Here is a 23,895-nt window from a genome sequence, read left to right on the forward strand (position 1 = left end):
CTTCATACGTGTTGGTACATGTTCACACATGATAATGATTCTCCATACATGTGCATAAAATACGTAAGACATAAATATACGTCTTCAGCTTCGTTATACCATGTACACGAGTGTTCCGGTTTATGCGTAACCTTTGTCCCCCTCGCAGCTTTCATTTCCGTTTAATTTATTTCATTTATTTATTTTTACGTTATTTATCTATTTTTACTTTTCTATTTTATTTATTTATTTTTATTTTTTATTTTTTATTTTAATATTTTATTTTATTATTATTATTTTTTTTTTTTTTATTTTTTTTTTTTGTTGTTTTTAAATAATTTTATATGGAGGGTCACTATGACACTTAAGTAACCCCCCCCCCCACTACGCAACACTGTCCAAACATTTAAAATTATCCAAAAAAATTTTGGTACCGTTTTTATAAATATAATATCCTTTGTTTCTTTTTTAATTTTAAATATGTACACAAATAAAGAATTATATAAATTTAATACTCAAGTTATGATTTCCTCTACGTACCTATAGGAATAAAAAAAAAAAAAAATGTAACATACCCTCTGTTTTACGAGTATATAAACGTATATGTAATATAATATTTTTATTATTGTGCTTTGTATATTTCGTGTTTTTCCTACTTTACCAGTTTGCATATTTGTATATTGAAACCCTACTATTTTTTTAAGCTCAATATGACAATACTACATTGTTACAACGTTATGTCATTCTTTCTGCATTAGAATACCTAATCTTTTATTTATTTTTATTTTTTTGTACTGAAATATGTATAAGCATATTTGAACAAAATAGAGGGCAAATAACAGCATGAACAAAAAGTGCATACAATGCTTATATAATTTATACGTGTGCGTGAAAACAGGTATGGTATATATACTTTTATATGTACATAACATTTATGTAACGCACTGAAGTGAGAAGAATACAAAATTATATACATTATGTATGTGAATATATGTACATAGTTAAGTATAATCCATGGAATGCTCACCTTTTAACAAAATAGCTATACATTTACATTGCTATTATATACATTTATGCAATCAAAAAAAAAAAAAAAAAAAAATTTTTTTTACCCCCCATTTAGTTATTATACTTATATAATAAACTACTGTGATTAATACTTTTTATATTTATTTTTCCATTTATTTTTATATTTATTTTTCCATTTATTTTTATATTTATTATTATATTTATATTTACATTTATGCTTATGCTTATGCTTATGCTTATATTTATGTTTAAGTTTATATGCTTTAGTTTATGTTTACATTTGTAGAGAAACTTTAATCTTCCTAAAAATTAAAAAAATATTTTTTTTTTTTTTTCTTATTTTATAAAAACCTTTCATCAAGTTTTCAAATTTGAAATACCCTTCCAAATGCCTTGCTGCGAGTTGATAACAAATATAAGTATAGCCGATGATAATGCGCAAAATGTATTATCTCAAATAGAAAGGGGTACTAATAAAAGAAAATTTCGTAATGAAAATCCATACATACGTGTATACATATGTACGTACATGTACATGTGCATGTCAATTTTAGAACATTTCGTACAACACAATTATGCCAAATAGTAAACATTAACCCCAATATAGTGTTAATAATAACATACTAAGTTTTTATTCTCTCCTTTTAAAGCATATTTTATACATGTTCAAAAATGAATAATAACGAAATATGTGGTTATTAAAACTACAGCAAATAATAACATTGATTTATTTTCTCTTTTTAGTGATATCGGATGTATTGGGAAAACCTGTGTCTTATATTATGAGCAATTATGACTATCAGAAAAACTTAAGATTTGCTGGCACGAATGAAGAATATTGTTTTGTTAGGTTAACAAGCATTGGAGGAATTAATAGGTCAAATAATTCAACTTTAGCTGATAAAATTACAAAAATTCTTATGAACACGTTAAATGTAAAATCGAGGAGAGTGTACATTGAATTCAGGGATTGTTCAGCTCAAAATTTCGCATACAGTGGATCTCTATTTGGCTGAAATGATTTCATTCCTTATTTCCTCAATTTTTGAACATAATGCTCACGTGACTGTGCATATATATACGTAACCTATGTATGTGTATATATATACAGTATGTATGTGCATATATATATATATATATATATACACAGCAGTACGGATATACTTTATGCACGCGTTCATACAATACGTGAAATGTCACATTTTCTAAAACGTCCTTTTATTAACAAATGTTAATCGACCAGCTACCATCTAATTGCATATAAAATGAGATTTTTCTTTATATAAAAGTGTGTTACATTATTGTGTAAACAATCGCATTATTAATACATGTGTATATATCTTATACTGAAGATTTAAGAGACAGGCATAAATTGATTTTTTTTCCTTTTTTTATTTATATACATAATATATACGTATATATACATACATACATACATACATACAATTATATCAAGGAAACGAAGATTTTAACTGTAACCTAAAAACAGAATTATAAATTTTTTAATAAATAATGTTAAGCACCTTTTAATTTTATTCTACAAAATTAAATTTTGGATAATTTCGTTTAGTGCGCAATCTCATTTTGTGAACGGTTAAATTTTATGAACTGTTCATACAATTTTACATCAATTTTTAATGTTAAGCAAGGGGGGAAATTATTTAGTTTAACAGAAATATTTACAAGATAGCCATATAAGTGTTACTTTTTTTTTTTTTTTTTTTTTTTTTTAATATATTATTGTGCCAAATTATCGAGAAATTTCTGAACAGGACATTTTATTTTAAAAAATTATTTACAAAATATATGAAACGTTCATAAAATTTTTTTTTTTTTTTTTTTTTTTTTACATATTATTTTCATTATATTATTATTTTTTTTCTTTTTCATTTTAATAGAATTCCTCTTTAACAACCTTGTTGAAGCTTAAAAATGGTACGTCAAATAAGGGCTATTTAGTAATACTGTTAAGCGTCTTTTAAAAATTAATCCCCTTATTTTTACTATTTTGCTAAATACAAAAAGATTTAATATGCTGCATAATGATTCCTATAACATGCACATCATAAATGCGTTTTGCAGTAATCGGTACCATATTTTTCTCTTAAGAGTTAACGATTTAGTGGTATAACAACGGACAACACAAAAGTTAGAAGTACACTTTCTGTGATAACACATATGCGCATAAAAATATGCATATATACATGCATATATATATATGAACATGTATATACATATTTATGCGTAATTATAACAAAACAAAAATAGCCTCTTTAAATTTGAGGAATATCAAAAATCTCGCAGTGCCATAGGTCCCACTTTTCGTAGCACACATAAGTATAAATGCATAACAACAATCCACTATTGTAGATACATCATTATTTTTATATTACTCTATCAATTTATTTCTACACAAGCATTATCCCCTTGGACATACTACTCCTTTGTACACTTAATTATCACGTGCTATCAGTCCTTATTTTTAAAATGGTTTATTCTTTTTAATTTCCACCATTTTTTGAAATATTATTCTTTTTTAACTTTTATGAAATGTATATATATATAAATATATAATATATGTGTGTATGTATAGATGTACCTATGTATGTATGTACCTATGTATGTATGTACCTATGTATGTATGTACCTATGTATGTATGTACCTATGTATGTATGTACCTATGTATGTATGTACCTATGTATGTATGTACCTATGTATGTATGTACCTATGTATGTATGTACTTATGTATGTATGTACCTATGTATGTATGTACCTATGTATGTATGTACCTATGTATGTATGTACCTATGTATGTATGTATGGGCGTATATGTATACCCATTTATGCCTATCACACCTTTCTGTTTAACATCAGTGCCTTTAATATATGGCGAGCATGTGTACAGGCGTCCGGGCACAGTTGTTCATATATATGTGTAAACTTTTTTCTCTTTTCTGTTCATAAAAAGAAGGGCTATCTATCACTTTGGGCTTCTTAACATGAAGAGAAATGGCAGAATTAAATGAACAAACAATGAACATATAAGGAGCAAAAAAATAAGAAAAAAACAAGCAATTAATTAGCAAAAAAAATTTGCAATTAACGAAAAAAATCAGTAATAAATTAAAAAAAAATTAGCAATACATAAATAAAAGCTTTAAGCTTTTAAGCTTGTAACAAATAATATTGAAGTGGTACACTAAGCTATCAACAATATATGAAATCATACAAAAAAATAAAAAAAAAATAAACAAATAAAAAATGAAAAAAAACAAAAAAAAATAAAAAAAATAATAAATAAAAAAAATAATAAATAAAAAAAATAATAAATAAAAAAAAAATAATAAAATAAAAATAATAATTATAATAATATTAATAATAGTAATAGCAGTAACATCAGCAATAGTAAGAGTAACCTTATATTTGAAACCCCCGTTCAAATAACTCTGTAGAAAAAAAAAAATAACTCGTTTATCTTATGTGGTATGAAAGTACTTTATAAAAGAATATAAGTACAATGTTTTTTGGTGTATTTATATTATAAATTCTTTTTTTTTTTCTCCATTTGTATATATATATATATATATGTATATGTATATGTATATGCATATTTATATATGTACATTTTTTAAATTCCCCTTTTGCGTTTTATTACATGCTTTTTTTTCTTTCTTCCCTTTTTTTTTTTTTTTTTTTTTTTTTATAATTATTATTCCACTGTTACTTATATTTCATAAACTTTTATCCCATTTTGTGCAGCCTTTTTCGTTGACTTCTACATTTTGTATTTTGAATTTTTTGTGTACATGAAATTTTCCTTCATTTGTTGCGCGTTAAAGAGTTGAGTATACATACATATATATACATATATTCCTGACCGAAGCAAGGAAAACCGTCGACTTTCGAAGATTTCCTTTTAAACAGTGAGAAGAAAAGGACAGATCCTATTACTATATCGCTTGCAGTGGAAAAAAAGTACGAAAAAGTGAAGAAGCAAAGCGCATGAGTGTATGTTTATGATTATACTTTTGTATGTATGTATGAACATATGTATGTATGTATGTATGAACATATGTATGTATGTATGAACATATGTATGTATGTATGAACATATGTATGTATGTATGAACATATGTATGTATGCATGAACATATGTACGTTTTTATATACGTATTAATACACCCCCTCACGCCACTTCACTTCCAACAGATGTTGAAAAACCCCGGAGCAGTTTTGGTTTTCAAGCCTAACACAAAGAGGGAGGAAGGAAGAAAAACGCAGCTGTCGAATATACAGGTAATCAAAAGAAGCGATTGAATTCTTAGGGGGCACATGATGTCAACGCGTGCAGTATACGATTGCATGGAACTGCTCACGTGCGAGTTCCCTTGCATGTACGTGAATCCATATACAAAATGCTCATCTGCAAAATAAATTTGTTCCACATATATATATATATATATATATATATATATATATATATATATGTACGTGTGCTTCTTTACATATATACATGGGTACTGAATATTTACAAATATGGCCATCCTCTGTGTGGCCCATTTTGATGACCTGTTCAGGCGAGTCGGGCAGTTAGCGAAATTGTGAAGACAACACTAGGCCCTATGGCAATGTTGAAAATGATGCTTGATCCGTTGGGGGGAATAATAATAACTAATGATGGCAATTCAATTTTAAGAGAAGTGGATGTAGCTCACCCAGCAGCAAAATCGCTGATAGAATTAAGTAGATCTCAGGATGAAGAAGTAGGAGATGGAACAACATCGGTAGTGATATTATCAGGTGAGTTACTAAACATAGCGGAAGCATTTCTAAAGCAGAAGATACATCCAACAATTATAGTAAATTGTTATATGAATGCTTTAAATTGTAGTTTAAAATATTTAGAAGAAATTGCAATTGAGGTAGATGTAAATGATGAAGGGAATCTATTAAAAGCTATAGATTCATGTTTAAGTACAAAATTTGTTAGTCGTTATAACAGTATTATTAGTAAATTAGCATTAGAAGCAACTCAGTGTGTTAAGATAGAAAACATAATGGGTAAAAAAGAAATAGATATAAAAAGATATGCAAAGGTGGAAAAAATACCTGGAGGAGAAATAACAGACAGTTATGTACTAAAGGGTGTAATGATAAATAAAGATATTACACATCCAAAAATGAGAAGGTATATTAAGAATCCACGTATATTATTACTAGATTGCACATTAGAATATAAAAAAGCAGAAAGTCAAACAAACGTAGAAATATTGGATGAAAATACATGGAATCAATTACTTTTACAGGAAGAAATAGAAGTTAAAAAGTTTTGTGAATATATAATTGATAGTAAATGCGATGTAGTAATAACAGAAAAAGGTGTATCTGATTTAGCTCAACATTTTCTTGTTAAAAAGAATATAAGTGTTATTAGGAGAGTAAGAAAAACAGATTTGAATAGATTAGAAAGGATTAGTGGTGCTACAATTGTTAACAGATGTGATGAAATTGTTGAGAGTGATATTGGTACACAATGTGGTTTATTTGAAGTTAAAAAAATTGGAGATGATTACTATTCCTTTTTTGTTGAATGTGAAAATCCTCGTGCATGTACTATTTTACTTAGAGGATCAACTAAAGATGTGTTAAACGAAATAGAAAGGAATTTACATGATGGTATGAATGTAGCTAAAAATATAATCATAGAAGGGAAATTATTATATGGTGGTGGATGTACAGAAATGCGAGTTGCTCAACATCTACTTAAAGAAGCAAACCATTTTGATGATTCAAGAAAAAGCATAACAGAAGCAGTTGCTACAGCCCTTGAAATTATTCCAAAAATTTTAGCACAAAACAGTGGAGCTAATGTAGTAAAGACTATAAACATGTTAAGGATAAAACATGAAAATATTGATGGAGAGAAGTATGGAATAGATGGTATTACAGGTGATATTATTGATGTATCGACAAAAAATATTTGGGATTTACTTTCTGTAAAGAAGCAAATATACAAAAGTGCAATTGAAGCTGCTGCCATGATTCTTCGAATTGACGATGTGGTTAGCGGAATAGGAAAGGAGGATAAGATTCAGAAGCCCGTTCAGAATGAGTTCGATTAGAAATGGAGGCGGCGGGAAGAGACTCAAAGAGCATTCGATTGGTGTAGTAGTATCCTTCTATTGTTATCGATGGATGATATTGGTGTAGTGATATCGGTGTAGTGATATCGGTGTAGTGATATCGGTGTAGTGATAACGGTGTAGTGATAACGGTGTAGTGATAACGGTGTAGTGATAACGGTGTAGTGATATCGGTGTAGTGATAACGGTGTAGTGATATCGGTGTAGTGATAACGGTGTAGTGATAATCGGTGTAGTGATATCGATGTAGTGATATCGATGTAGTGATATCGATGTAGTGATATCGGTGTAGTGATATCGATGTAGTGATATCGGTGTAATAATATCGATGATGTAGCCCCAATTCAGTAACGCCTGCTCAGCTCTTAGTTAGAATTCACTATAGAATCATAGCTCTGTATATACATCTACCAGTTCGAGAAAGTGCTTCTTATTCATCTGCGTTGTATGCCCTCATGCATGCATCTTCGCGTGTATGTATGCTTATATTTACGCGCGTATTTGTGCTTCCATTTATGCGTTTGTTTATTACTTTATGCTCATACGCATTTACATATTCATGCCTTTCTCCATATCCCTTTTTGTTCCCTCCCTCCCCCATTTATAAACGGGGGTGTGCCTCCCGTGGAATGTTGAATGTTTCCTACCTCACCCTGTATCTTAGTTATAATATGTATCACGTGCAGTATGTTAATTTTGTTGTACTTCATGTGCTGCATTTGTGAAGGCTAAAAGAGTAAATATTTTTGAAAAAACTAGTCATAATTAAATAGCGTTACATAGTAGTATGAATAGTACGAAGCAATGTGCATCTGTTTGCTGTTACGTGCAATACTGCTTAACGGTGCGCAGTTTTAACAAATATGAAATTTACTTGTAGATTAACTCCGTGAACACATATAGAACGGGTAATGAAGATATGTACAAGTATTACAAAAAAAGAAAAGATGAATCCCATAGGCAGCATTAAAAGCTACCTGTTCAGGCAAACGAACACACAGGCGGGCAGAAATGCACCCATGTGATACAGCCAACTTTTGAAAAAAGAAAACTGAACAAATTAACAAAAACAAAATTTGTACCCATACAAAAAAAAAAAAAAAAAGGGAATGAAACAATGCAAAAAAAAAAAAAAAAAAAAAAAAAAAAAAGAGAAATATATAGATAGATGGATAGACAGATGAAGCTAATGTAAATGCTAGAGGAAGTAATGGGAACATGGAGAGGCGCCGAAAGATAGTGCGAAGAAATAATAACAACGGTGTGCATGCCGTAATGCTTCCCACCCCGTGCATACACATGAATGCCTGTTCTGTGTATGCTTCAAACGATAGGTATTTTTAATAAAGAGCCTCCGCCATATTCCTCTCTACGTGTCCTTCCTAAGCTGTTCGTACTTATTTAGATAACAAGTAAGCAAATTGAAGCAGTTTTTATTTAAGTGTGTATCTCCACCGTATGGTAGTTTAATGTTCAACTTAGTACAAGCATCGATAACTTTATCAATGGTAATGTTATACTCTTCACTAAGCATAAACAACGTTTCAGGTGAGTAATAATGGATTATATCAACCGGGTCAGCAATATTTGAGTATTCAATAAGTGTAACAATATTTTTAGTAGTGAGATAATTTTTTATTAAATCATTTGTATCAACAAATTTATAAACAATAAAATTATTATTTATAGAACTTTCTGAAATGAGAAATTCAAATTGGTTCATCTCTAACCTTTTTATTTCTTCTTTTGTTTTATGTCTATATTTATTAACATCCTGTATATGTGAATTTGAAAATTTACATATATAATCACCCAAGAAATCTAATGATAAATTATGTTTGATGTGAAACTCTTCAATGGTTTCTTGCATCCCTCCATATTTTAGAACTTCTCTTCTGCATTGCTCTTCCTTTTCCTCTTCTTCATCGTTCGTATCGACTGTATCGTTTTTTCCGCTATGTCCATTTTCATCATCACCACACTGTTTAATCTGGTCAGGTAACCTCTGATCATTTTCAAAATTAAACGTCTTCTTCAACTTTTCAGCCATAGATATTTCCTTATCAAAATTGTAATCATTGACTATTGGTAATTTAGCAATATCTGCATTGTCTTTTATATTATTTTCCATTTCTTTCTGTTTAATAAATTTATTAGTTGTATCTATCCGTAAATAATCAACTGGATCATATAAAAATTTATTTATTTCTATTGCTGAATCTACTTGTTTGATCTTTGATTCAGTATCACCATATTTCTCTTGTTCTTTATATTGTTTTATATTTTCTTTTAATTTGTCTAATTTGATATGGGATAATACATGCTCTTCTGGATTCTTTATTATTTCTCTCACATCGAAATAATTGTTTTCTTTTATTTTCATTATATCTAATAATCTCATTTTTATTTCTTCGAACGTTCCGAATGTTGGATAACCCCTTTTTCTTAACTCGTCCCTTATCTGCATCTCGCTCATTTCTTTAATTTCTTCTTCTTTGATTTCAACAAATTTGTTTGACACTCGGTTGAAGAAGATGCTCTTGTTAATCAGCTCGTCGGTGGAGCCCCCTCTCCAACTGTTAGAATCAGTAGAGGGGTTGGAAGAGTTAAGCACATTAGATGAGTTAGACACACTTAAACCATTTCTATCACTTGCACCGACTTCATCGACTTCCCCGCTTACTCCCCCCGGATGCCTACTCTCCCTCGCTACCTTTGCATTGTAGTACTTCAAATTTTCCAGATTCTCGTCCCTCGCTATTTTATTTTCCTTCCTGTATTGTTCATATAATTGCAAGAGTTTCGTCTCCTTCTCCCTCAGTTCATCAATGTACGATGCCTGTTTACAAATTTTGGTAAAAATTCCATCGATCAATTTCTTTTCTTCTTCATTTACATCCTTCTCCTTATCATCAATATTTTTCATCATGTCAAAATCCTTTCTTGAAAACTTAAAATTAAATTTATCTATATTACTATAATCTCCTCTGTATATTTTTCGTAGTATTTCTCTGTTTTCTTCTTCTTCTTTCTCTTTTATAAATTCTGTGTCTGTTCCTGCATACTCACCTAGACTCTTTTCCTCTCCTTCGCTCAGTGGCGAATTCCTGGAAACTCCACTGCTCGAGCAATCATCACTACTGGGGTTTACGGTGGTTGTGGGGTTGAGGGGGGTATGCTTGACACTTCCTACTCCTCCAACATCTGCATCAGTTCCAACACTTCTAGCATCTCCATTCCCCCCAACATCCGAAGGACCCCCCTCCTGAGTGAATAACCGTATATACTCTTGAATATTCCTTTCCATTGTATCATTCGTGGTAAAAGACTTCTCAATATCCTTCTTCAATTTGTCAAGATTCAATTTACGAGAACTGTTAATAACCCTTTCATTTAATTCATATATGTCTTTTTTTTCATTTTCTTTATATTCTCTCATCTTTCTGTCGGTACTCTCCTTCATCAGTTGTACTAATCTATTATACTCTTCTAACATTTTGTCTTTATCTAATCCCTTCAATTTTTCATTATCATTTAGCAATTTATCGTTTTTTAAATACTTCTTCATTAGCTTTGTCATATCCTCCTCTGATCCATTTATCATGTCATTCTTTCCATCTATGTTGTTACTTTCGTCAAACTTATGTTCTAAACTATTTTGATTTTTCTCTTCTGGTGTACTGTGAATCCATTCCGAATCTTCTTCCCCCCTGTTACTGGGTCCTAATCCATTTTTTCCCTTACTCTTGCTTATCACTTTGCTGATTTGTTTTTTTCCTTTTCCTCCTTCGTTTCCTTTGCTTCCTTCGTTTCCTTCGTTTCCTTCGTTTCCTTCGTTTCCTTCGCTTCCTTCATTTCCTTCGCTTCCTTCATTTCCTTCGCTTCCTTCATTTCCTTCGCTTCTTTCATTTTCTACTTTTCTTGCTATTCTTTCTTCGTTTCTTTTTTCCTTTTTCCTTTTCTTTTCTTTATCTTCCTCCTCTCCTTCAATATCATCTCCATCATCATGCCCCGAGGAGCTAGCCGAGTCTAACTGATTTTTTAGCTCAACGTCTTTACTATTTTGGCATGTAACATGACTACTACAGTTGTTCTTATAATGTGGTTCGCCCCTACTGTTAAGTATGTCTTCACTGTTTGCTTGACCCTCACCATTAGCTTCACTCACATCACTCGCTTCACTCACATCACTAGCTTCACTCACATCACTAGCTTCACTCACATCACTAGCTTCACTCACATCACTAGCTTCCCTCTCATTATATGTGCCATTAAACATGCACAAACGCTGCTCCCCCTTTCTTCCCTTCCTTTTTTTGTGTAACGTACATACGTTTATTGAAAAATTATTTTCATTTTTCTTTTTCAACAAAATAAATTGTTTTCTTCTCTTTTTAATTATTGTCACGTTCATAATATTATTATTATTCCTTGTATTTTGTTTTTCAATTGACGAGATGTAAAAAGCTCTTTTAAAATAATTTTTCATTTTTCCGTAGTTATATGTAAGCATCAGTGTGAGCTTTGCCAGTGTAAAGAATGCAATGGCTACTAGCACATGCCTTTTCATTTTCTGTTAAGCAGTTCGAATGAAGCTACTCATGTTTGGGCTCACATTCCATACAAGCGGATGTACATTTGTAAGAAGATTTCCGTGCAAATGAATGAAAATACACATATATAAACATATACGTATATATGTATATATATTTACGTATATATATTTATGTATATATAAATGTATATATATATGTATATATAAATGTATATATATATGTATATATAAATGTATATATATATGTATATATAAATGTATATATATATGTATATATAAATGTATATATATATGTATATATATATGTACATATATTTATGTATATATATTTATGTATATATAAATGTATATATAAATGTATATGTATGATTGTACACGCATGTATGCGTATCGTACAATCCTGTCATTTATTTTTATTTTGTTCTATTTTTTTTTCGAGTTTCCTAGTTCTTTTTTGAACAAAAAAAAATTTACATAGTTCAGTATTGCAAGTTTGTTTTCCACTTCCGACTTGATAATCATCAAAAAAGTAGAAGAATATAATTTAATGATTTTTTTTTTTTTTTTCGCGCCCTCTACATGTAAACATTGGCACATACAAATATACATACATGTTCATATATATATATATATATATATATATATATATATATGTATATGCGATTGTACGTTTGTAATGTTTGCAAATGTACATACATAAGTAAATGTATGCGAGATCGACTCCTCCACAATTTACTTAGTCAAACGAAACGTTCTCATAAAAAACCCTAAAGAAGCTTCAATCTTTTTAGAGTTCCTTATTTTTTCAATAATGAGTAAAGCCTCTGTGTCAATGATGAAGTACGTTCCCCTTCCCTCTTCTTTTACAGTGAACAGAAATATAAGAAGGGTGAGCCAAAAAAAAAAAAAAAAAAAAAAAAGGAACAAGTGTAAAGAACTCAAAAGTAGTGAAATGAAGTATAAAGAATTGAAAAGAACTTCTTATGTGTGAAATTTGCATTTTTGCATTTTTAAGATTAGATCCATTTCCTTGTTCTTTCACTTTACTCGTGTACATTTTACGCGTTAGCAAATTCTCTTTATGTGCGGATGATCATGTATAACTCATGTGTTATGCCCCCTTTTTTTTCACCAGTTTAACATGGCTGAATACGACCGGAAAACTTTCTTCTCTTTCAACATATTCTCTTTATTCTTATTCGCCCTTCCAATTGTTTACATGTCTAAAGTAAATAACTAAAAAGAACATAAAGGGGAATGAACCCAATATGCATTTTTCGTTCGCCATAAATATGTATATATATATATATATGTACAAATGCATGCATGTATATGTATGTAAATGTGTATATTTGGCAGGAGTGCGTGCAGTCCTGTTTCATTGCAAACTATTTTTTTTTTTTTTTTTTAGGTCAACTACAGAATGTGTGAAGAGAACGAGGTCATATACATTAAGTTAGAGAATGCTCGTTTGAGTGTAACGAAAAGCATTTTTTCAAATTAGAAATACCTAAAGTTGATAAACACTTCTTTGGTAGAAGTCTTTTTTTTTTTTTTTTTTTGGAATACATATGCTATTAAGGAATACATATGCTATTAAGGAATACATATGCTATTAAGGAATACATATGCTATTAATTGTAATATATGCGTCTTTTCTGCTTTGCTTTTTTTCGGGAAAAAATATATAGAAGCGCTCATTAATTTTCATTTGTGCATTTGTGAACTTAGGTGTGCAGGTTGACATACGTAAAGGGGTATACATAGGTGAAGAGGTGTACATACCCTAACACACTTACGCACGCATACTTGTGTTCACTTGAATTCCCCTAATAATAAAATATCAACCAAGTGGTAAAATACATATATCCCACGCCCATTGTTCATCTCGCATTGCACCTGTTCAGTTGTCCACCGTAATGAACGTCCTGTATAATAGTTACGTGCAGAGTGCGTATTTAATAGCCGAGATGAATATTCTAAATAGCAGTTGCAAGGAGAAATGGAATATGATGGATCTCATAAAAAGTGTTAAGAATGAACAAACATATGGCATATCAAGACTACACAAATTTTCATGGCTTAACTTATTTTTTCTTTTTATTCCATTTACATTAGTGTACAATCATGTGATAAAACTAGTCCTTTGTGTTGTTATTTTGTTATACATTAAGTATATACTTAATAATTTTTTTCTTTTTCTGTACAAAAATAATATACAACGATTTAATGAATTAATAAAGCTCTTGTACATACAAGCATATACAGAGAATAATCAACAGGATAAAGAAAAATTAGAATTCCTTATAGATGATTTATATTGTAGAATACATAAAATGGCAGAATCCATATTGAAGTTTTACTTTTTTTTTATGCAAAATTTATTTTTTTATTTTATGGTGTCAAATGATATCATCATTAGTACGAATCAATACAGTACTACTTACAAGAGCATTAAAAAATTATTTCATTTGAAAAAATTTTACTTTCATTTGTTTGTTGTATTGATGGAGATTGAATTAAAAAGAGATGTTTCGGAAGAAGATGAAGAAGAAGAAGAAAAAAAAAAAAAAAAAAAAAAAAGTCTTTATAAAAACATAAGGAATGTATTCAAATCAAAATACCTAAAAGAGTATGAACTGATGAGAGAAAATGAAACTAATTTTTGTCTTTTTTCTCTGCATCAATGTTTTAAATCATATGGCATCATAACAATATTAATGATGATAAGACGTTTATTTTGCTTTCTACACTTATTCCTTTTTACCATAATATCAGTATATTATTTAATAAAGACCTACTTAGTCTTATCTTCATATATAAATGTAATAAAAAAAAAAAAAAAAAAATTATTACCCTTAAGGGGGGTCAGTCAAAAGGACTACTCGAAGTATTCATCCAGGGATGAAGAAACAATAATTTCTTTTGTGATAGACTCTTTAATATTGTTACATGACTGTGTCCACGATGGTATGGATTGTCAATATGTTTATGAAACAGTAGAGCATAAATTGCGCAGCTCGTTAAGCATCTTAAAATCATTAAGAAGGGAAATAGCTGAAAGGGGGGTAGCCAAAGGGATGCAGGCAAAAGGAGTAGATGCAAAAGGAGTGGATGCAAATGGGGTGGATGCAAAAGGAGTGGATGCAAATAGGGTGGATGAAAAAGGAGTGGATGCAAAAGGAGTAGATGCAAATGGGGGGGATGCAAATGGGGTGGATGCAAACAGAGTAGCCGAAAAAACCTTTAATGTAAGCACCTCAGGTGGGGGAAAAAAAAATGATGCCAACGAACAGAGCAATGAAAATATTATATCCACTCCCATAACTTGTGGTAAAGATGTGCACATAATGGGAGACCAGTTAATCGAAACTGCTTCTTCCATACGAAATAATGAAAAAAGGAAAATTTCAACATATGAAGTGTACTATTATTCACATAAGGAAGTCCAAAGTAATATACAAGATGATAACTATGAAGAACTTCACAATGCTAAAAGAAACAAGTATGCATCTGGTAAATACTCTAATAGAATTGCAGCTGCAAACAACCCATTATTCTTTCAGGATAAAGGAAACAATGAAAAGAAACTCATGTATAAAGATGAAAAGTATGTTTCTTTGCACAACAACGAAAAGGATAGTGATTTATGTATTTACAATTTGCTAAGCGAGTTAAAAGACACATTCAAAAATGATAAAAAGTATATTTATGTTAACAGAGAGTTATGTTATGATAATAAAAAAAAGGACTTCACTATAAAAAGCGTTTTATATAACCAAACTAACACGTTGACATGTAGCCAAACTCTCACATCAGGGGGATATGCTGGATGTACAAAATGGGCTAGTAGTTGTCAGCAAAAGGATATTGTTAAATATGATAATGTAAATACACAAATCCAACAGGGAATAAAAAATATAGGTACATTACATAACAGAATTATATCAAATAATATTAATCAAGATAAAGATAAAAATAAAAATGAGGAAACTTCTAACTGGGACTGTTTAAAACCAATGGATGATATTTCCTCCTTCAGACAAAGAATTGCTGCATCCTTGTTTCGATCGAAGGCCCCTCCGGCGTGATTTCCCCCCCGTGTGAGGAAGCGGACACTTATGCGCGCATATGCATATGCGTGTACATACATAAACAATATACCAGAACATACACATACCCCTAGATATGTATACCCTTACTTAATCGTTCATGTTAAAGTCTTTCATGAAACAACCAGCTTAACAAACTCCTTTAAAAGAAAACTATATATTTTTTTTTTTTTTTTTTTTTTTTTTTTTTTGCACCAATATAGGGACTTAAATATGACCTGTTCAGATAAATATTTATATATTACATATCCACACTGTTAATCTTTTTTGTTCGTTTAAAGTTAACAAAGAAAAAAAAAATAATAAAATAAAGCGCGCTATACAACACATTAAAGCTGTTATACACATAAGACTTTGTGAAAACAAAGAATTATACTAATACCAAAGTTGACATTTGTTTCATTTTTCTATGGGAATTATTTTCCCCTTCTTGTTTACAATGTTCATAAATTCGAGGGCATAGACATTTCGTTCATTGGAAAAGTTCTACGAAGAAAAGGAGTGGGGAAAATTACAAAATAAAGTACACATAAGTAGGTATACACTTGTGTATGCACAATATACTTGTAGCTGCTCCACGCAAAGCTTAGTGCTTCGAAGCTACTACTACATTTTGTCTTTTTCATCTACCAACAAAAGGATCGTGTCCAAGTGGTTCAAAGGCGTACATGCCAAAATGCTATAAGGTTTGTTTACCCTAAAAAAAGAGAAATGAAAAAAAAAAGAAATGAAAAAAAAAAGAAATGAAAAAAAAAAGAAAAAAAAATTCATATTTTTCCGTATGAAAGGGATATTACATATGTACTATTTCGTTATATGCTCCCTTTTATTTAGAAGTAAATTTTTTTTTTTTTTTTTTTTTTTTTTTGTCATCTCAAGTAAATATTTCACTTTCATCGTTCGTAATAGTACTGCCCATTTGTATCATTTTGACTTTGATAAGAACGAAAATAATTATATACATAAGTCTATGCATAAATATAATTTTATATATATGTATGTATTAAATACATAGGTATAGGCACCCATATATATATTTAAACAGCCCATTTATTCGCACAGTGCATAATCATACTCCTTATATGCCTTATTATATTTTCATCCTCCAGTGAGCGTGCACATGTATATGGCACATGGTGAAGCATTACCGATCCTCGAAAACGGCAAATTCTTTATCCTTCTGATTGCACAGGGTTAGGTACTGGAGAGTTTTAAAATTGTAATAAAAAAGCCCGTCTTGTCTACTACTTCCTTTGGTGCTGCATTTAATTTCCTTCAATATGCATATATCTGGGAATGTCCACTTATAGTCATGTGCTCGTGTGCGCATGTTGTTGTTGTGTTTGTCGCATTCGTTGAAATTGTATATGATGATGCGCCTGTATTTGTCATAATCTCTACGATCATTGCGATTGATACACTTTCTTGGTTCACTTTCTTCTCTTGGTTCACTTTCTTCTCTTGGTTCACTTTCTTCTCTTGGTTCACTTTCTTCTCTTGGTTCACTGTCTTCTCTTGGTTCACGGTCTTCTCTTGGTTCACGGTCTTCTCTTGGTTCACTTTCTTCTCTTGGTTCACTTTCCTCTCTTGGTTCACTTTCTTCTCTTGGTTCACTGTCCTCCCTTAATACATTGCCCTCTCTTAGTTCATTATCTTCACTGCTTTCGTTGAACAGCGGATATCTCTGAATTGTTCCTTGAATGGATGGACCCAAGGCTACAGCACTTTTATAGTAATCCTTATTATAATAATAATTAATATTCATATTCATTACTGCTTGAAAAGTACAATGCCTTGGGCTAGGAGTATCTATTCTCCTCTTTATCTTCTTAATAGTCCAATGATCATAATGAAATAACACGTCAGACATATTTTTCTCTCCTTTATTTGTTAATAAATAAATTTCATTGAATAAGGAAAATATATAAAAAGTGCATTCATGACTAGCTTTGCTATATGTAGCTAAATGATTTTTTTTTTTTTCTCTCAAATTTGACGTGGACGTGTCGCAATTTTTTTCTGATTTGTTCAGGAAAATTAAATTGCTCCTATCATTGCTCCTTTTCTTTCTCTGTGTGCCATTTTTAAATAGATCGTTAACAATTAAAGTATGCTTTAACTCGTAGGATAATTTATTCATATGTGAGTCACATATATTATTAAAGTACTCGAAAGAGTACAAATTAAATAAGAGCTTTAAATATTTATATTCATATTCCTTAACATATGGATTTGAGCTGAACAAGTCATAATTTTTTATTTCAGCCAAACTTAGTATACAACAACCATATATAAGTACATGCGAATTATTAATTATGGAAATTTTCAAAGTACTTAAATATTTGTCCATAATTTCCTCATCATTCATTCTGTTATTACTTCTACCTTTTTCATCCATAGGAGATGATCTTCTCATTTCGTTATTATAATAATGTACGTCATTATAATTTTTGATAAAATAATTTGAAAATTTTTCATTATTAATTATGTCATTAATGCATATATGTATACTATATTTATAAATAGGTTTCGAAAATAAATTAACTATGCTTAAGATTAAACAATGATTTTCATTTAGCATTGTATAGGCTATATACACAAAATAGCATATACTACTTGGTAAAAAACATATCTTTAATATTTTAAAAGATTCATTGGAGTAATATTCATTCGATATGTATTCCTCTTTCTTTATTTCTTTGAGGAAGGTACAACTCCTGGTGTTATTTCTTTCTTTTCCCCCCTCTCCTTTACTTCTCTTTGTTTGATTTTTATGTGTATACTCCTCTTTGCCTCCCCTATTACTCATTTTACGTACCCCTGTTTTCAACTTGGTTATCCCTAACTTCTCGTGCTCCACATCAAGTCCCCCGCGACTGATTTGTACTGTCGTTTCTTTTCCCGCATCTTGTCCTGCTTCTAATTCCATTTCTATCCCCACTTCTATCTCCTGCCCTTTTGTCAAAGCACTTTCGATAGTACTGAGAACGTAAATATTCTTATACATATGCATGAACATATTTAAATTTTCACTACTGAAAAGGTCAAGTGGATGCCCTTTTTCCATATCTTCTTCGCGATTCACTATCCTGCACTCCGATAACCCGCGTGATGCCTCTCTTACCATTGGGTTCTCCCTAGCACGTGTTCCATGCTTCATATTACGGCTGTACTTCCTCCTTCTGCATAACTGAGGTAAATAGGTAATAGGCAAATTATCAGAGTTTTGTTTTATGGATTTTATTTTTTTTTTCATAAAATTTTTAATAGTTTTTAAATTAGGATATGTAAACATAACTACATTTAATTTTTCGTCAATTCCAATAAAAATATTTTTGTACAAATGATGCTGACTAATGCAACAAAACCTTTTCGACAGATAACTATGAATCGTACTCATCTTATTTTGCTCTTTCAAGATGGTTTTATCACTATGTTCTTCTCTCCTTGCTACAAGTGATGCACTTTGATCTTCTCCTCGTTCTTCATTTGCTCCGAAATATTTATCTTCGCCCCCTTCCCGTTCGATATCACTACAATTCTGGTTATCACCAATTAACCATTCATTTTCTTCACAGCTCAACTTCTTTATTACAATGGAATCAAAATTTAGAATATATTTTTTATCCACTCTTTGATAACTATATAGAATATTGTAAAAATGCACCCGCTTATCAATATAGATAACCACCCAATCTAAGTTATTGTAAACGTAATGATAATTATCAGGGGTACATACGAATATCTCTGCCCCCGCATTATTTAGTCCCATCCATTTGCAGGTTGTACAATGTGATGATGTATGTACATCCTTTTTTTCCTTTTCACGTAAAACATGTCGTTTTTCTTCCTTTCCTCCTGTAAATTCATCTTTTTCCCCAGTTTCTAACTTCTCTCCTATATCTAACTCCTTTCCCACTTTCCCCTCATCCGCTGCAGGCAGTTCTAGTTTAAAATTTTTTTTTTTTTCCTCCTCCCCATCTTCCAGGGACTTTTCCATTCTATTCACCTTACTCAAGAGCACCATCTTTTTCCTATTTTTTGCAAATTTTATTTTTTTAAAAGCAACATGATATGCTTTAATGCATAGAATTTTATTCATCCTCTTGATGTTATAGGGTAACGTGTTCCTTATATTGCTAATAGTTTTATAAATTAAGTATATTTTATACATATAATTACATAGTTTTATTTTCATTTCTTTTTTCCTTTGAATATAAGGAATATAATACCTGTTCAACCAACAAAAGATTTTTACTACTGTTATACATCTTTTAAACCGTAAACTTCTTATATCCTTAAATATTTCTTTTTTCTTTTTTTCAAATAATATATGATCTCCACTATCATTAGAAAACAAAAAGGATGTGTTATCATATAAGTAGTAGTTTATCTGTGTATACATATGCGATTTCATAAATACATAATTTCTACCTATTTTAAAATATTTATGTTCATTGAATAATCTCATAAAATAATAAATTATATCATCCTTACTACAATATTGTAATTCTATAGGTATATTATGTTTACATTTTTCTAACAATTCTTCTTTTAATATTTTATGTGATAATCCTTTATTTATTATCTTGACCATTTCATTTACTCCACTCTGCTTCAACTGAGCATATACTAAACTTCTTTTAAAGCAGTCCTTCTGCATATGCTCATTAGGCAACATGCATCTAACATAATACATATCTGTCTTTTCTAAATTGGCAAAGAGGTTATCGAGCTCCTTCATATACTTCCTGCTGACACTCAGCAAGTTGGTCTTTTTGTTCTTGCCATGTTTATCCATTTTCCCATTATTGCCTTCTTTTATATTTCGCTCACTCTTGTCAAACTCGCTGATATTTCGACTGATGGTTGAAGTAGGGTCACCCATTTTTTGTCCTTGCCTGTTCAGAATTATTTCCCCCTTTGCACCATTTTTGTTCATCCCTTTTTTCAAATTGCTAATTTGGTCTTGTATAAATTTATTATCCTTTAATTTGTTTATTTTAATTTCTGATTTAGTTGTAATCGTGTTTCCAATGTTGCTACTATCACCCCTTTTGCCTATATCACTGCTCTCGGCTCTGTTTCCCTTTGCACCACACGCTTTTTCACATGCTAACTTGTTTTTATTCATGGAAGACGATATATCATATGCCTGATTCTCTATCTTTTCGCTGTTCAAATCTCCTGCATTTTTCGTCATTGTCATCTTTGCTTCTAAATCTTCGCATGTGATATGATTCATTTGCTCGGATATTCTATTTTCACTTACTCCTTTACTATTATGAGTTAATTTTTTATCATATCCTTTTGTGTCTTTAATTTTTTCTTCTACCTGTTGCAACTCATGATCTTGTATACAATTTAATTTTACCTCCATTGTTTCATTATGTTCATTTGATCCCATCCTAAGAAATATATTCTTTGAATTTTTAATTATATACTCTATTTCTGGCTCAACTCTATCACTGTTTTTGTACACCCAATTTTTAATAGTATACGTTATATGACCAGCATAATGTTTGATGAAAAATGTATTTGTCTTGATGTTTTGTTTTTTGCTTGTATACATATTGTCTTTATTACTTATAAAACCATATATATCCTTTTGAATATAATTTTTTTCATTATTTAACAAGTAGATAAATAAATCATCATCTACTTTTTTCTGACCACTAGTATTTAACTTGGTTATGTCATCCAAATTTCTAAATAGCTTTTCAATAAAAAAAATGGTATCTTTATAACTAGGTACATCTATATCATTCCACAAAATATTTTCTGACTTGTAAATAATTTTTTCCTTTTCAATTTCATTGTTAATGTAATAATTATTTAATTTTTCATTAGCTAGATTGATACATAATTGTTCTAAGTCATTGAAAGCTAATTCTTCAAACCCGTACAGATCTAGTATAGATATAACATTATTATTAGTTTCATATATCCCTTGATTTGTTATCAATTCTTTCTCTTTTTTACTTAAATTTGTCATATTTATATCATTTATTAGTCTATTAAATAATTTTTTATATATTACTTTTATTAATGTGTGTAAAGTGGAAACTGCGTTTTCCTTATTTCGACGCATTTTTATATTTTCACACGAAACGCTTATATTCTTGTAATTGATCGTGTTTTCGAGGTCACTTTGGTTTATTTGCAGGCACATGCATGCATTCCTGTAGCCTTCCCCCCAAGGTACACGCTCCAGGTCTTCCTGTTGCTCCTTATCCTGCTCCTTGTGTGGATCTTCCTCACTCGGGTCTATCTCCCCCAAGTGTATTAATCCCGCTATGATATCATAAAACTGGTTAATCTTGTCATCATCATACTTTATATAACGGAGTCCTTGTACTAAATACTCGAAATTCTTTTCGTCCTTCTGTCGTTCCCTTTCGTCATTCTGTCGTTCCATTTCTACGTAGTTACTCCCTTCTTCTATGCTTCTATCCCCGTTTACCATTTTGTTTCTTTTAATTATTTTATTTTTTCTTTTTTCCCTACTTTCTCCTTTACATGCATCATTATTTAAGATATTATAATAATAAATATCTCTGATCAAATTCCTTTCTTTCAACTGCGTGTCAGATAAACCCCAAATGGCTTGATAAAAAACGTGGAAATTCCTTTCTCCATTATTATGAGTAATACATCTATTAATTTCTAATAATAGTATTAATATTTTGATATTAGAAAAGCAATAATTAAATAACGTATAATTATCACTATTTTTTTTTTCAAATATTAAGTCATTAATTCTTCCACATCTACTACTGTTATTGTTTTTTATAGTTTTTGCATTGCTCATCGATTCTATTATATTGTTAATGTAAATAAGTTTATCAATTCGATCATAATTTGTATATTCATCGATGGCAGATGTTTCACTCTTTTTTGTTATGATATTTTTTTCCTCGACCTCCTCTTTCTCCTCATTACTTGCTGCCCTTGCATCAGTTTCATTCACTGTTCTTTTGTAGCTTCCTACAATACTATCCGTAGCACCCCTTCTCTTTTCCCTCTCTACGTCCTTCACTCTGCTATTCAATTTGATATTCACTTTGGCATTTACATTGGCATTTCCTTCGCCATTCGCTTCTGCTTCCACGTCCGCCCCTACTTCCTCCTCCTCAGAACTGTCATGCATGTAAGAGCTCATACTTTTGTATATCTGCTTCTTATCATTTCTATATCTGTGGAAAAAGATGTAGTGGAAATACTTGAAAAGAAATTTGCAATTTTCCGTTTTTCCACTACCACTATGCCCTGAAACAACAATAGTTTGTCTTTTCTTTTTTAATACCATATTTCTATATGCCATATTACTAATATCATAAATATGGGCATTATAATCTTTTTTAATACTATTTATATTGTTATTTTTGAATTTATTTAAATATATATTCATCTGTTCAGTGTCATACAGTCCTTTGATTTGTTTATATGGATTGATAGCTAACAGTAATGAAGCATGAAATGTATATATTTTATTTTTTTTGTATCTATTTTTTAAGTTAACCAAAACATTTTGCTCGTTCAGCAATATTATATCTATGTTATTTTCACTGTCTATTTCTATGTCCTCCCTCAGGCATCTAACCACTTTATCTGCTGCTACGTTTTCGAGGGTTTTTCCTTTACCTGGAAAGATGCAAGAATATCGGGGGGGGGCTTGAGTACGCACGTGAATGTGTATATATATATGTATATGTGTATTTATATATATGCACATATATATGCATATGCACCTCATGCGCTCACCGCACAAAACATTGTTGTGCAGTTGTGCAGTTGTGCAGTTTCTTTTTTTTCCCCTCAATTTTCTAACGTTTAAGGTTGTACGAATTTTCCGATTTGTTAAATTTAGAAATCTCCATTTTTTTGTATATATTATTATAAAAATACCATACATGCGTATGTGAGTATATGTCTTCTTTTTCCTTTTTTTCAGAGGGAAGATCCTCTTCACATATGTCTTCCCTTTTTATTGAGTCCTTCTGATCATCGTCTTTCATGTTTGATATATTGGAATAATAGAAAGTTTCGTTGCTCTTAAAATGCAAGGAAGCCAT

The 23,895-nt window shown here is 30.4% G+C and overlaps 6 protein-coding genes across 6 annotated transcripts; 4 read left to right on the forward strand and 2 right to left on the reverse strand.

The window, feature by feature from the left end:
* Positions 1 to 1,396: 1,396 nt before the first annotated feature.
* Positions 1,397 to 2,024, forward strand: PmUG01_14063600 (macrophage migration inhibitory factor, putative; the record flags this gene model as incomplete). The annotated part of the gene is made up of 2 exons (XM_029008217.1): positions 1,397 to 1,475; positions 1,753 to 2,024. The coding sequence occupies 2 exons, from the start codon at positions 1,397 to 1,399 to the stop codon at positions 2,022 to 2,024; spliced, it is 351 nt and encodes a 116-aa protein (XP_028864529.1).
* A 3,195-nt stretch (positions 2,025 to 5,219) lies between these two features.
* On the forward strand, positions 5,220 to 7,132 carry PmUG01_14063700 (T-complex protein 1 subunit gamma, putative; the record flags this gene model as incomplete). Its single annotated transcript, XM_029008218.1, has 2 exons — positions 5,220 to 5,306; positions 5,588 to 7,132. The coding sequence occupies 2 exons, from the start codon at positions 5,220 to 5,222 to the stop codon at positions 7,130 to 7,132; spliced, it is 1,632 nt and encodes a 543-aa protein (XP_028864530.1).
* Positions 7,133 to 8,522: 1,390 nt separating this feature from the next.
* On the reverse strand, positions 8,523 to 11,723 carry PmUG01_14063800 (conserved Plasmodium protein, unknown function; the record flags this gene model as incomplete). Its single annotated transcript, XM_029008219.1, has 1 exon — positions 8,523 to 11,723. One exon carries the CDS (start codon positions 11,721 to 11,723, stop codon positions 8,523 to 8,525), a length of 3,201 nt encoding a protein of 1,066 aa, XP_028864531.1.
* Positions 11,724 to 12,519: 796 nt separating this feature from the next.
* On the forward strand, positions 12,520 to 13,212 carry PmUG01_14063900 (conserved Plasmodium protein, unknown function; the record flags this gene model as incomplete). Its single annotated transcript, XM_029008220.1, has 3 exons — positions 12,520 to 12,597; positions 12,844 to 12,936; positions 13,120 to 13,212. The coding sequence occupies 3 exons, from the start codon at positions 12,520 to 12,522 to the stop codon at positions 13,210 to 13,212; spliced, it is 264 nt and encodes an 87-aa protein (XP_028864532.1).
* Positions 13,213 to 13,627: 415 nt separating this feature from the next.
* Positions 13,628 to 15,799, forward strand: PmUG01_14064000 (conserved Plasmodium protein, unknown function; the record flags this gene model as incomplete). Its single annotated transcript, XM_029008222.1, has 1 exon — positions 13,628 to 15,799. One exon carries the CDS (start codon positions 13,628 to 13,630, stop codon positions 15,797 to 15,799), a length of 2,172 nt encoding a protein of 723 aa, XP_028864533.1.
* Positions 15,800 to 16,219: 420 nt separating this feature from the next.
* PmUG01_14064100 (myosin D, putative) lies at positions 16,220 to 23,895 on the reverse strand (the record flags this gene model as incomplete). Its single annotated transcript, XM_029008223.1, has 4 exons — positions 16,220 to 16,306; positions 16,451 to 16,517; positions 16,969 to 23,464; positions 23,652 to 23,895. The coding sequence occupies 4 exons, from the start codon at positions 23,893 to 23,895 to the stop codon at positions 16,220 to 16,222; spliced, it is 6,894 nt and encodes a 2,297-aa protein (XP_028864534.1).

The sequence above is a fragment of the Plasmodium malariae genome (genome assembly GCF_900090045.1).
Source record: "Plasmodium malariae genome assembly, chromosome: 14".
Taxonomy (NCBI): domain Eukaryota; phylum Apicomplexa; class Aconoidasida; order Haemosporida; family Plasmodiidae; genus Plasmodium; species Plasmodium malariae.